A 15,000-nucleotide genomic window follows, 5' to 3' on the forward strand; every position below is an offset into this window, starting at 1 on the left:
TCAAATGGTTGTTTTCGTGACATTCGCCACAAAATGACTCCCAATACTAAGAAGTTATTTAAACAAATTAAGAATAAAATTGTTTTCATCAGTTTCTTTTGGTTAAATAATGAAAATAAACATACAAAAAAAAAAAAAAAACAAACAAAAAAAAAAAAAACAACAAAAAAAAAAAACAACTAAATAAAACAAAAACAAAAACAAAAACAAAACATAACAAAACAAACAAACAAAAACCTGATGATCTAGCATCAAGATTAATTGTTACATAAACGTACATCGACTCCATCGGTGGCCTTATTTGTACCATTAGTTCAACTACATCTATTAAAAGGTAGTAGTGACCGTTTGATGAATTCAGAACTTTTCCATTTGACTTTGTCTAAAATAATTAAAAAACCCGTAAAACAAAGACAGGAGGCAGCTTTCCATACAGGATAATATAATGAAGGTTTTACTGTCATTTGATTTCAAACAGTTTCTCCTAAGAAGTGGAGGCATCTTCAGACTTTTAAAGAATTGTGTGGGGCTTTGTGGTTTTATGGTATGACAATGACCGTCTAACCTATGTCCCTGGTCGAGTCCCGCTAAGGCTATCACAAAACTGGGACTTGAAAATTATACCACCATGTTAAGGGGTAAAATGAGTACCTGTGACTACTAAGAGCGGTATTTCTGTTTTAAAAAAAAAATGTAATAGCACCTCATGTTAAATGTTGCTGTTGGATTAGGGCTCCTGATAAATCGCTTTGAGCACATTAAGTAGATACTGCATAATGTACTTTATCTTTTTTTTAAAGTGCAAGTTACAAAAACACAAAAAAGGTCTAATTAAAAAGTAAAACACCTTCACGACTTACTACAAAGTATTGAAGTTTTCTTTATTATAGACTGTAAAACACATTTTCTGAGTCAAGGTAATTAATTAAGTGGTTGCCAGCGTGGATTAAGGAACAAACAATCTTGTGGTGTGCAATTATTACAGGTAATTTATTACCTTTAGGCTTGCCACTGATGGTCCTAGTAATTATAATATATTATGTTATACACTTGGATTTTCGAAAAGTTTTTGATGATGATCGTCATTAATATGACTTTTCAATCGGTCCAAACCATATGAAATAAAACTTGGAACTTGTATAACTAGATTCAACATTTTTGGAGCCGTTGTACCAAAAGACACTAAGTGGTGGGGAATGTTCAAGATTTAAATCTATTAAAGTGGGGACCTTAAAGGTAGTGTCTTGGGACCCAGGCTGTTATTCTTTTTCATTGCTATTTACCGTAAGTTATATTATTCGACAGCGGATGAGCATTGCTGTTATTACTGTTGCCCAGGAGAACACATACCAATTGGAACCAAGACGGAGATTCCAGTCCTTCAAGGCTAAGAGGGCAGCTCAGTCTATTGTAGAAAAATATCTCAAACAAGGTTGGTGTTCGATGATAGGTCATATTGTTTATCCCATTATTAAGGGGTTACCTCCTGACCAGCCGATGACGGAGTATCAGTTACATTGTTTCCGATTTGGTAAAATGAGTATGCTGATAAACTTATTATATTAATTTCATTCTCAAGTACTCAAGTATCCAGGATAAATTCTGCATTGAATTGTGCATCTATGTGGTCATGTGTTATGACACTTGTCTTGGACCGAATGACATCCGTACGGAGCGGCGCATAGTTGGAAAAGGTTCTTTACTCTCATTCTTTCACTGGACTGATGGATACAATGAGTACCTGGCCATTAACAATCTTGTCTGTCAGAATAAATTGTGATATCGTCTAATGGCCCATTTAGACATACAGACTTTTCGTACTCGCAAGCTCGTGGTATTATTGGCAAGATATGAAAATAACTCGTTTAAATGAAAGAATCGTATAATATTGCAGTACCTTCACACCCGGACAACCCAATTCTCGTCTTTTCTTTGAGTATGAAATTTAGCTCCTATTGTTCATCTTGTAAGTGCCGTATTATACTGCTACTTCTACTACTATTACTACTACAACAAAAAACAAAACGAAACAACAAAAGCAACAACTACTACTACTACTACTATTACTACTACAACTACTACTACCACCACCACTACTACTACTACTACAACTGCTACTACTACTACTACTACTACTACTACTACTACTACTACTACTACTACTACTACGCCTTACGGATTCTGGGCTGCTCCCTGTTATGGATGAAAGATATAGATGATTTTCAAAACATGTATTTATTTTTTTTTTTTCTGCAGATACAGAATATTCAAAAGAGTTGGAAAGCAATTTAGCAGTTCAAATATCACAGGAGGTATTACAGCATTTGAAAGGTCTCTACTTTGACAGGTAACCGAGATTTTGTTTGCGTTTTACTTTATTGTGCTCTCATGAGTAAAGTGTAACTCACTCACTCCTCTCCGGCCGCGCGTACTGGCACTTGAGGCGATGTAAGGGATCTTCAACCTTGTCCTGTCAGCTGCTAATTCTCGGGGACCACCTCGAAGGTCATTCAAATCGATCGATATTTGAAGGTGTTTTCTGGCCAAATGTTTAATTAAGAGTTGTTTTTTTTTTAATCCAGAGTACGCAAGTTAACTGGTTAACCAGCTGTGATCTTTGATGACGAATGGGCTGACGAGGAGTAGTGAATCACCGTTTAGGTTTATCTCATAATATTGTCTTTCGATAAATCGGCAGGAACTTGTTCCCTTTGGCAAGTTTAAAGAACTTAAATCAATGTATTGAAAACTCATTTCTAATTATTTGACCATAAAGTTAATGTTTAAATTTTCAATTTATCTAATGAAATAATAACAATATAAAATTCAGATGTGCGGCTATGCGGTCTTGTGGTATGACTCTCGCCTCCGGATCGGAAGGTCCTGGGTTCGATTCCCGCTCTGAGTGACGCATAGTTGAGTCCTCGGAAAGGGCTCTTCACTCACAGTACTCATGTGTAAAATGAGTACCTGGTCGTTATTAACGTTGGCTATGTCGGGGGAAAAAATTGAAATATCGCCTAACCGGCGTCATGCCTCGTCCAACATGTTACGTTTTGCTATTGGTCTGAGACCCTTTGTAAAGCGCTTTAAGCAAGTTTAGTGGATATTGCGTGATATAAAAGCTCAAGTTTTTGTTTTTTATTAAATCATGAATAACTTGTTTTCTCCATTGCCAGATATCGATACGTCGTACAAACCTACATGGGTGAAAAGAAAAATCAAGGGGTGCAGGTAGCCAGCAGAGCACTGTGTGACGGACAGTTGGACAGTTATGCCGAGTATTTATTTGAGAACAATTACCTGTGGTGCGTTGTGCTTGTGCATGGGATGTATTTTGAGTGAATACTACTGGGATGAGATGAGAGAATTGCAAGACCCTTTGTTGAATTTGAACTGACGTCTCGTACTCAGGAAGCCTTTGGTGTATATGTATATGACGAGCATTCACTTCAGAATCAGTACTTGTGGTGTGTCATGATTGTTCATGGGATATTGAGGGAATGTAAATGGGGTGGGGTGACAGCGTTGCAAGACCCCTTGAATTTGAACAGATCAGACATATACGGACTCAGGAAGCCTTTGTATTTGTGCGGGTATTCAATTCAGAACAAGTACCTCTGGTGTGTCATGATTGTCCATGGGATTTCAATTTGTGTGAATGTTAATAGTGTAGGATGACAGCGTTGCAAGACCCCACTGAATTTGAACAGATCTGACGTGTAGATACCGACTTAGGAATCCTTTGTGTATATATGGGGTATTCAGTTCAGAACAAGTACCAGTGATGTGTCGTGATTGTTCATAGGGTGAATTAGTTTGGGTGACTGTTAGTGGAATTTGTTTTGTTTTTTTTTGGTTTGTTTTTAAGGGTTTTACGGCGCTTGCAACACATTTAGGTTATATCAGCGCCAGTAAAAAGGCAGAAAATGGAAAAGTAAAAAGTTCTAGAATTACAATTAAAGAACCCAAGAGAAAGTAAGACAAAGGGGAACTGGGAACAAATAGGGATCAGATGTAGATTCCAATAGCATACCACCAATGTACTTAGTTTGAGATCATCTATAAGTCTCATCCGGACACAAGCACAAAATCCAACAAAGAGGAATACACTCAAAAGCTTACATTATAAATTCAAAATAACAAATATAATAATACATAACAGAGAGATGATTTACAAGGAAAAAAATATCATCTCCCAAAACAATAACTATGCATTTGACTGTTTCCCTCCCAGCTAGGACTCCGGCCAGGGCCAGGACAAAACCAAGTAATCTCATTCCAAGACAAAGACAGAAAGCATGTTGGAAAACAGATATAAGGGGATAGAAGACACAATATGTACCCCCCTGCCCACTATGAGGTCAGGAACCCCACCCAGTGTTAGTGGAATGACATGACAAGTCCCTTTGAACAAAATACGATGTACACTGACTTAAGTTGTCTTTGTGTACATGTAGAGTATTCATTTCAGAACGAGTACCTGTGGTGTGTCGTGATTGTGGTGAATTAGTTTGGATGACTGTTAGTGGACTGACATGACAGCAATACAAGTACAAGACGCTTTGAACAAAATATGATGTACACTGACTTAGGACGTATAAGTAGGGTATTCAATTCAGAACAAGTACCTGTGGTGTTTCAATATTGTACATTGAATTTTGTTTGGATTGAGATGACAACGTTGAAAGAGCCTTTTTGAATACATAATTTGATGAAACAATGACATAGGATGCCTTTTTATAATTTTGATCTGAAAACTTTAAATTCATTTATTAATCAATTAAAACTCCCCACAACATGTCAAAACTTTGCAGACTTTTCGAAATTTCACTAAAATTTTCACATCCTAAATTTCTTTCAAGTCTCACGTTTGAAAACAAAATTATGAAGTGGGGTCATTTTAATTGATCAATATAATTTGAAGAATTAGTTTTCTGACCAAAAATTTAAAAACAGTGTTTATTTTTTTCATAGTAAGGTTGTAAAAGACTGAGAAAACAAATAGCCTACAAACAATAAAAAAATTAATTTTAAACCAATATATCGTTCTTCAGATAATAAGAATTGTTTATTTCAGATCTTTAGTAGTTAAGTATAAAGGAAATACAAATATAAACCAGAATTCTATCACAGCGTGCTTGTCTCAATGTTTTCATGTTCTTTCCCCTGATATTGAATCACGATACAAATTTAGGTTGAAAATACATAGCTTACATCAATAAGTACACAAATTATAAAACAATATTAATTGCATTAGGTAACAATAGAAGTGTGATGATTAACAACTCATAATTATTGCAAATCACAAAAATAAGCACAAACCTAAGAATGAATAGAACGATTTCAACTTTGACACGAAATAAATAGCCCCATCTATATATATATATAATATATAGATAGATAGATATATATTTAAATTTATATATATTAGATTTCTCTTTGACATCTAACTATCCAAAATAACTTCTTGAACTATTGTTTAGACTACATCAATAGGTTTTGTGTTTTTTATATAAATACATATTATATTAAAAAGTTAAAATGAATCAGAAATGTGAGATTTTAGTACGAGTATTTGTCACTGTGCGGCTATGTGGTCTTAGTTTAATGGTATGCTTTCGCCATCGGATCGGAAGGTTCATGGTTCAAGACCAGCTCTGAGCAGTGCATAGCAGTAGAGTCCTTGGAAAAATGATTACCTTGCTATTAACAGCATTGTCTATGTTGAAAAATAAATTATAATATCACTAAACAGGCGTTTTGTCTTGTCCTACATTTCAAGTGTTGCTGTTGACATGGGATTAATTGTAAAAGCGCTTTGAGCATGTTTCAAGGATATTGCGCTATATAAATTTTCAACTTTAGTTTAGAAACAAAATTCATTTTCATCAATAAATTATGTAAATATCACATAAGTTTTATATATTTGGTGATTAATTCAATTCCTAGCAACTCAATCTAAATGACCCAGACATTGAACCGTTTGGAAAGAGTTGGCCACAGATAGATTGAAATTAAGATCCTCTAACTATAAATAAAATATTATGCTCATAAAGACCTGAATTCCACAAATGTGCTATGGTTAAGATAGGTAAGCATTAATGATGAGTATATATGCGACCAATCATCTGGGTAAACCTGGTGCTTGGAGTTGAATTTTAAGCTGACCTAACTAATAAGATTTGAACCAAAATAAATGCCAATATTGAGTTTCGTTTCTTAAACTTCCAAGTGCTTTGATGTCTTATTTTTGATAGTATTGACGTGAGCGGCTATGTGGTCTTGTAGTTTGACACTTGCTTCAGATCGGAGGGTCCTAGGTTCAAGTCCAACCGTGAGCAGCCCATAGATAAGTCCTTGGAAACGGTTCTTTACTCACATTCTTTCAGGTGTAAAATGAGTAATTGGTCATTAACAGAGTAGTCTCTGTCATGACTAGTCTTACATGTTAAGTGTTGCTGATGGCTAGGGACCCTTTGTAAAGTGCTTTGAGCACGTTTAGTGGATAGTGCTCTATATAAAATCTCAATTGGGGGGGGGGGGGGGGGGGTTATTTCTAGTTTTCAAGGCTCTATATAAATGAATTGAGTCGGTTAGACCCGGCTATTAATCCCGAATTTTACTGTACAAATGACATTTGAATTTGAATCTTACTGAGTGAATGGAATTTGATAGGAGATACACTTTAGCACATTAATTGCATCATCACCGTCATGCATCATTATTTTTTAATATTTACATAAGCTGTATCACTCACATGATTTGACTATTTTTCTTTTCTTTCTTTCTATTTCTTCTTTTTTTTAAAATTTAGTAATAAACAGTCATAAAATTATAATTCAATTGTCTTGTACTGTACATTTAGTTCTATGTGCTGTATGAAATCTTATGTAATGTCTCAAACCTAAAGTAAAAATTGCCACCGTACTCCTGCTTTGGGGTCGTAGGTCAGTGCTTTTGCCTGTACCTACATTTTGGCATGTTTTGGTGGCAGCTGTGGGATGGTTCCTCCTTCATAGACTTGGACATTGACAGTTTGAATTTTTTTTAAATATCTGTACTAATCATGATAATATGTCATAAGTTCATATCACTGTCAAAAGGCAAGTACTTATTCAGATCTAAGTCAAATGGGCTTAGGTGTATGAAGTGCCTTTGAATTTGAAGAATTTCAGTCTCAGCAGTCTTCATTTTTTTGTAATATCATTTTTCAATGAATTGTACCTTGAGATTAAATTAATAGTAGTGCTGGAACATCCACACAGATGCATTGGAATTCAAAAAGCAAACAAAATCTGTTTTCAATATACATAAAGCTATACTTATGTTAAAGGATTAACGTTTAATCATATACAGTCGCATCTCTTTAATCCAGAACTCAACAATCCAGATGACTCCATTATCCGGACAGGTTGCATGGGGATGGATTTTTTTCCCTTTATTTGTACATGTTAGGGACTGATTCCACTATCCAGATGTCTCTGTAGTCCGGACAAAATGATGGGAACGGATGTTTTCGGATAGGAGAGACGTGACTGTACTTAGATTTCAAACATACTTTTCAAAAGTTAATATCATTATGAACACGTTAAGTACTTAATATCACAATTATTTTTAAGCAAGTATATGGGACTCTACGAGTTTAGAAAATTTCATCTCTGCTTGCATGATGATCTTAATGATTCAATTTCTCTCTTTATGTTATTCCTTGCTGGTGTCTCATAAACGTCTCGTAAATCTTCAGAGTGGTAGATGTATTCAGATTTAACAATGGACTCCAATACCTGAAAGTTTTGAGGAATTATCGATAAAGATCAAGCATTTAATAATGGAATGAAAAATTATAGATAATTATAATCATATGAAAGGGTTGTAGAAATAGAGACTGAACATGTCATGACAGGCCTAAAATTGCATATAAGAAGTTGGCAATTGTTGCCAGGTAAAATATTGTATTCTTAAAAAAAATAAATTAAAAAAATTTAAAAAACAACAAAAAAAAAACGCACAAAAATTAAAAAACCAAAACAAAGGAAACAAACAAAATTAACAACAACAAAAAAAAACAAAAAAAAAAACGAAAACAAAGTCAAAACACAAAAACATAACCAAAAAAAATAATAAAAGGGATTAAGAGTTCAGAGCCATCTTCTTCCAGCTTCAAAGTGTATTTGGTGTTGATCACTGATTTGAATTTGAATCCTTTAATCGTCATTCATTTGCCTTTTTTTTTCAATTTTTTTTTCTGTTTAGCTAGATTTTTAAAATGTCAAATTCATTTTCTTCATGACTTTGCCTCCTCTGAGAATGCCTAGTTTCCACATTCCCGTCAAATTGAAAACTTCAAATTTATTAATTTTTATGTCAATTTTTAGTAATTTGACAAGGAAATTAGTAATTTCTGAAAATGTTTACGAAAAACCACAATTTGACATTGATGATCACATGAACATTACACCGTCATGCATATGTGTTGTAGAAATGCTTTATTATTTTTATTATTATTATCATCATCATCATTATTATTATTATAGTTATTATTATCACCATCATTATCATTATTATAGTTATTATTATTATTATTATTATTATTATTATTATTATTATTATTATTATTATTATTATTATTATTATTATTATTATTATTGTCATCATCATCATCATTATTATTATTATTATTAATATTATTATTATTATCACCATCATTATTATTATTATTATTTTTACTCAAGTATTACGAAGAATTAAAAATTCGTAAATATCCATAAAATTTGTCTAAAATTCGTAAAATTACGAAAAATTCGTAAGATTCGGAGAGTATGCGTCTATTCCACCTTCAGTCTGAAGTTTACACAATTTGACAGGCAAACTAGATTTGAGCCTGACTATGTTCATGGCTTTCTCCATTACTTTTTTTTTAAAGGCATGTTGGCGGTTGTTTCCTTCATCTGAGTGCTGGTGGTGCAATACAGCTTTGAGTTGGGAGTCATTGGGTTGGGGTAGGTTTGATACATCCTTATACTATACTAAATGATTCCTATAGACAAGTGTCAATCAAATTGTCATTGTATCCTGTCATTCTGTAACAAAGGGTCAAGGCAGATGCTCTTAATACTTGAGCTTTGAGCTTTTATAGAGCACAATATCCACTAAATGGGCTCAAAGAGCTTTACAAGGGGTCCCTGACCAACAGCATCACATAACACATAGATCGAGACACGGCGGCTGTCAGGCGATATTACAATTTTTCCTGGACAGAGACAACGCTGTTAACGGCCAGGTACTCATTTCACAACTGAATATGATGAGACAATGTGAGTAAAGAGTCTTTTTCAAGGATTTAACCATGCGCCGAGCGAGGCTCGAACTCAGGACCTTCCGATCCAAAAGCGAGTGTCATACCACTTGACCACATAGCCACTTATAGCTGTGAGACTCTCTCAGGTGGTTCCTAGTAAGCGAACCTCAGACCTCCTGATTACTGGTAATCAGGAGGTCTGGGGTTCGAACCCCAGTCGAGACAGACTGACTTTTTGGGATGTTTCTTTTTTTTTGTCTTGTACTTTTCTTGCTTTGTCTGGCACTGTTTCTCACTCAGATCTTTATCTTACACCAGTGCCAGCTCCCTAATTTCTCAATTTGATATCTTTATGCTACCTAAGGTGATATATTTATAAAAGAATATAGACATACAAAGACAGAGGTATCTGCACCTCTGAGCGGCTTAAGCTTTTACTCTTATGTACTTAAATACTTTATTTTACAAAACTAATCAAAAGTTTAATATCACAAACTCCTCACCTTAATCCTCCCTTGAGTATATGCTTCCTCTTCATAATGACAATATTCCTGTCGAATTTTCTTGGCATAGTCATCATATACTGAAATTGAAATAAATATAAGACCTGATTTAATAATAATATAATAATAATAATAATAATAATAATAATAATAATAATAATAATAATAATAATAATAATAATAATAATAATAATAATAATAATAATAATAATAAAAACAATAATAACAACAACGACGACAACAACAAAACAACAACAATAATAATAATAATAATAATAATAATAATAATAATAATAATAATAATAATAATAATAATAATACAGTTCACTCTGTTTAATTGCACACTCCGCTTATACACTTCACATTCCCGAAAAACGGATTTTTTTTGTATTTAATAACTAAACTTAATCGCTACACATTGATTCCATCTTAATTGGACAAACCATCAGCGGTGCACTGACATCTTAGGAGCTATTGGACTCCATTTAGCCACACAAAAACAACGCCTGGATAATGAAGATGAGGATGAGTCATTTATTTCATAATCGCTTTTTCTAAAAAAAACACATCTAAGGGAGATAATCTAATTTTTGTTATAAGCACTTTAATCAGAATCCAGTTGCTGCTGCTGCCCAATGAAAAAAGAAAACAGAAAAAAAAAAAAAAGAAAGAAAATAATTGAAATAATAATTGAGCTTTATATAGCGCAATATCCACTAATGTGCTCAAAGCGCTTTACAAGGGGTCCCTGGTCAACAGCAACATTTAACATGTAGGACAGGACATGATGCCTGTTAGGCAATATTACAATTTTTCGGACAAAGACAACGCTGTTAACGGCCAGGTACTCATTTTACACCTGAGTACGGTGAGAGAATGTGAGTAAATAGCCTTTTCCAAGGACTCAACTATGCGCCTAGCGCGAGGCTCGAACCCAGGACCTTCCGATCCGAAAGTGAGTATCATACCACTAGACCACATAGCCGCAAGAAAGAAAGAAATAATAAAATAAAATAAATAAATAAAATATGAAATAGAACAAAATAACAGAAACCAAAACAAAAAAGCTATATCACCTGCATCTCCTGACCTAAAATGGCCATGTCAAAATCCAAGAAAAGACAAAGATCCAGATCTTCCTTTTTGTTTTCAACAGAGTGAGTGACTGTGGCCATTATCATGTCTGACACTCTTTCAACAATTTCTTCAGACTGGGGGAAAAAAAATAATAGAAATAACTATAAAATAATTTTTAAAAAACAGATATATATGAGCATTCTTACAAGGGTATTTCCTGTACTCAATGCACTTCAAAATGTCTTATCTATTCCCCCAACAGGTCAAATGAAATCAAGTGTCGATACCATATGACACAAAACAAGTCACTGCGTATCCTTTTTGTATTAAAACCTTTATGATATCCTTCACTAAAAATAAATCTCATTCACACTCAAGTCGACTAGGGTAATTTGTGTAAAGTAACTGCTCCAAAGACACAATGCCATTGCCAGAGTTCGTATCACCGACCACTTTCTACTTCATTTGCTTTTTGTTACAAGACATCACGACATATATCTGAGAAACGGATACCATACGACACTGATAAAGATAACAATACTGTAAGACTTTTGAGGTTTTGCTACTCCAGTACTCAACATTAGTACCATATTCTTATCTTAGTTTCCATCATCTTTGGACTTATGACTTTTTATTTATTCTTCCAGGAATATTTCTGCTCTCTGAAATGTTGGTGCATTTATCACACAAATTGTCATTAGCTTGTTCTTACTTTTGTATTTGTTGTTTGGGTTACATAGTTGTAACATATGTGTTGCAAACGCCGTAAAACCCTTAAAAACAAAACAATAGTTGTAACTCACAAATTAATAGAGCCTGATACCTTCCAACATCTATTGATTGAATGTGTCCATTTTTCATTTATAAAGAAACCACTTCTGTAGGTTATATATAAAAAAATCATTACATACTATAAAATTACAAGAATGGATGACAAATCTTTCAAAGAGAATTCTAAATTCTGGTTGTCAGTATTAAGTTGGAAATTGTTGTAATTACACCTCTTTAGTTTCAAGGAAAACCCTATTTTACTATCGCACAATTGCAAAAAAAACAACAAAAAAAGCCCCCCAAAAACAAACAAATAAACAAAAAACTAAGAGGTATCTCTTTTATCATTTGTAAAAAAAAAAAAAAAAAATGTTGGGAGTTCAGCAAATATTCATATCCCCCATGTATCCTCTTTTACTAAACAATTTTGATGCGTAATACTAATTGGACTATGTACAATGATAATTCTTAAGTCAAATCATTAACTTTTAGAACCAATTGGTGTAAAAAAGGATACATTTTGGTAAGAAATGAAATGAGTGAGCGTGGGCTCACCAGAGGGGTATAATAAAAATATTCTTGAAATCATGCATTTGAAATTTCCAACTAGTTCCCAAGGTCGCGCAGTGGTACAGTGGTCTTATTGATCTGAAGGACTACATTGCAATAGCTTATTTTTAGGTAGATATTCATAACCAATGACTAAAAGGTTATAATTTATCTTATTCAATACAAACCAATTTTCCATCGAGTGCAAATTTCTTGAACAAAATAACTGACTGCCATTCATTGTCCTTTGCCATGGGATCATAGACAATGCTAGAAAAGAAAGATGTTAAGCTAGTTAATGACGTTATGGATCAATTTATTTTCATCAAATATCATTTCAAAGTCATATCTCATTTCATAAGTCATTAATTAGTTTAAAGGATTAGGTACATAATATTTATCTATCATTAACCCTCTCGTGTTCAGATTCTTTTTGGGGGAGTAGATAATGAGTGCCCTATATGGCCATGTCAATCATGTAGATATCCTTTGATGATATAAGCCTACTCTTTGATATCTGTAGTCGCCTTTTTGTTTTCTACGGTCACTCATGGCTAAACTCCGCCCAGAAACGATTTCATAGGTCCGTCCATCTCCAAATTTCAAACTTTTGTTCTCGTGAGTTCTTAAGTTTTTTGACCGAAGAACGATTGGCTACTGAGCATCTTGACCCTTCAACAATTGGTCGTTCTGGCAGCTCATGTGTCAACAGCCGTCAACAATGAATTGAATCATCGTTGAGGCAGTGGAAGACGGCCATGGAATAGTTGCGTCACAATCGCCACGTTGATGAATAAATTACCCAGGCATGGTTGATAGGTAAAAAAGCCAAATTATGTTCTAGTTACATTTGAAACAAACAAAGTATATCACTGATCTCGTCTCTTTGAGATATAAAGAATGATATAAAAATCAAGAAAATCGGTCGATAAATAAAAAAGTTGCTAAAAAAAGCTAAAATAAACAAAAGCAATTTTTAAAATCAAATTTATTCGTAAAACAGTTGGTTTTCAACCGATTTTTATGAAACAAAGACCAATGTACTTCTTTTTTCAAACTGATTTCAGCAATGTGACTTTCAAATTCCTCAGAATTATATTTTTTACTTTTAGATTTTAGCTTTTAGGCCTACTCAATAAGGTGTTATATTCCTTGCATAACAATAGCGTAATTCATCGACGGGGAGAAGCGTCTTTGTTTCGGCCAGCTGGATAGATAGCCTGTGATTGGTCGAAGACTTTGAGACGCTTGATTCACAATTCTACACGAATGGACCCTGGCGGTCTATCAAAGAGGTGTAACAAATTTATTTACCGACTATTTTTCTTGGTGCTAAAATTACAAAGTAATAATTTCGCATCAGAAAAAATAACTCTGAAGTTCCTATCTCTTTATTACAATAAAATTGATACCTCGAATGACAAAATCGACTCACAAATAAGGGAGTTATAAATTATTCATAATATTTTTTAAAGTTTACAATAATTAATAATAATAATAATAATAATAATACTTTATTGCATCCCAAAAAGGAAATTTTTTGTACAGACGAGTTATAATTTGCACAATAAGATAAAAATACAATGGAAATAGGATGTATATATGAAAAAGGAGTAGCTCCATAACCAGAGCTGCGCTTTATAATATGAATAATTTCAACACTGTAAAATAGTCAAAACTGTCACTATGAATTAAAAATTGAAAAGATTGCAAAACAAATAAATTAATAAATTAATATTTACATTTTTTTAAAGTAAAAATGCGAAATAATTATATAAAATGATTATTGCTTGTTGTTATAAAGCCTAATACTGGACGGCAGAAAAGATTTTCGGTGTCTCTCTGTTTTCGTTGAAATAGAGAAAGGGCGACCACTTCTTTCTGACATAATAACTGATGGTCTTAGTGGATGATACTGGTCATTTAATAGTTTAGTTATTTTATGCCTTTTATTTATACAAAATTTCTCGTATAAAAGATCTACATCGTCAACATCATTTATATAGCGTTTAATAGATTTTTTAATATTTGCATTTATTTTGTTCCTTTCCACTGTTAAGCAATTGCCTCCCCAAGCTGTTATACAAAATGACAAAACACTTTCGATTACTGCTCTATAAAATAATGTGCAGAGGGTTTTATCTATTCTAAACTGAGAGAGTTTTGATAAAAAATATGTACGTCTGCACATCTTATGCCTAATTATTTTCAAGTGTTCATCCCACTTGAGCCTGTCATCAATTGTTACACCAAGGTATTTGTAGTGAGGAACTCGCTGGACGAATTGGTCCTTTAATTTTAACGGTTCTATCGGTTCCTTCACTCTCCTAAAGTCAATCACTAGCTCCTTTGTCTTGCTTATGTTAAGCTCTAGGTGGTGGGCATCATACCAAGACACAAATCTATCAATTTCTTGCCTATAAGCCACTTCATTGCCATTTGTTATGAGGCCTTGAAGAGTGGTGTCATCTGCAAACTTTATTAAAGGTACACTCAGGTTTTGACTTCTACAGTCATTCGTGTATATTGTGAATAATACAGGGGACAATACACAACCTTGAGGAGCACCAGTATTTGTAGTTATACAGGAAGATATGTTTTGTCCTAATTGAACATATTGTGCTCTCTCCGTAAGAAATTCGAGCACCCAAGCAATTATATACTTGTTTAAATTCAGACTAGTCAATTTTTGAACAACCAACTGAGGTTGCATTGTATTGAACGCCGAAGAAAAATCTGCGAAAAGCAATCTGCAATAGCTCTTAGCGTGATCTAGATGCCTGTAGATGTTGTTTGTAA

At 33.6% G+C, this 15,000-nt stretch overlaps 2 protein-coding genes across 3 annotated transcripts in view; one reads left to right on the forward strand and one right to left on the reverse strand.

Moving 5' to 3' along the window:
• The window catches only part of LOC144974818 (dynein light chain Tctex-type 5-B-like), an 8,025-nt gene extending 3,884 nt beyond the window's left edge, over positions 1 to 4,141 (forward strand). The window contains exons 3-5 of the mRNA XM_078918141.1: positions 1,306 to 1,432; positions 2,257 to 2,347; positions 3,180 to 4,141. Of these exons, the coding sequence (XP_078774267.1) occupies positions 1,306 to 1,432; positions 2,257 to 2,347; positions 3,180 to 3,345 (384 nt within the window). The 3' untranslated portion in view covers positions 3,346 to 4,141. The remainder of the gene's footprint in view (positions 1 to 1,305; positions 1,433 to 2,256; positions 2,348 to 3,179) is intronic.
• A 905-nt stretch (positions 4,142 to 5,046) lies between these two features.
• LOC144974814 (uncharacterized) overlaps positions 5,047 to 15,000 on the reverse strand; it is a 14,498-nt gene continuing 4,544 nt past the window's right edge. For both annotated transcript variants that reach the window (XM_078918117.1, XM_078918128.1), the window contains exons 2-5: positions 12,390 to 12,471; positions 10,881 to 11,015; positions 9,805 to 9,884; positions 5,047 to 7,787 (exon numbers count right to left, since the gene is read on the reverse strand). In XM_078918117.1, the coding sequence (XP_078774243.1) occupies positions 7,700 to 7,787; positions 9,805 to 9,884; positions 10,881 to 11,015; positions 12,390 to 12,471 (385 nt within the window). In that variant the 3' untranslated portion in view covers positions 5,047 to 7,699. The remainder of the gene's footprint in view (positions 7,788 to 9,804; positions 9,885 to 10,880; positions 11,016 to 12,389; positions 12,472 to 15,000) is intronic.

Source organism: Berghia stephanieae, chromosome 1, assembly GCF_034508935.2.
Source record: "Berghia stephanieae isolate SIO BIC M18660-M18661 chromosome 1, UCSD_Bste_1.3, whole genome shotgun sequence".
Taxonomy (NCBI): Eukaryota; Metazoa; Mollusca; class Gastropoda; order Nudibranchia; family Aeolidiidae; genus Berghia; species Berghia stephanieae.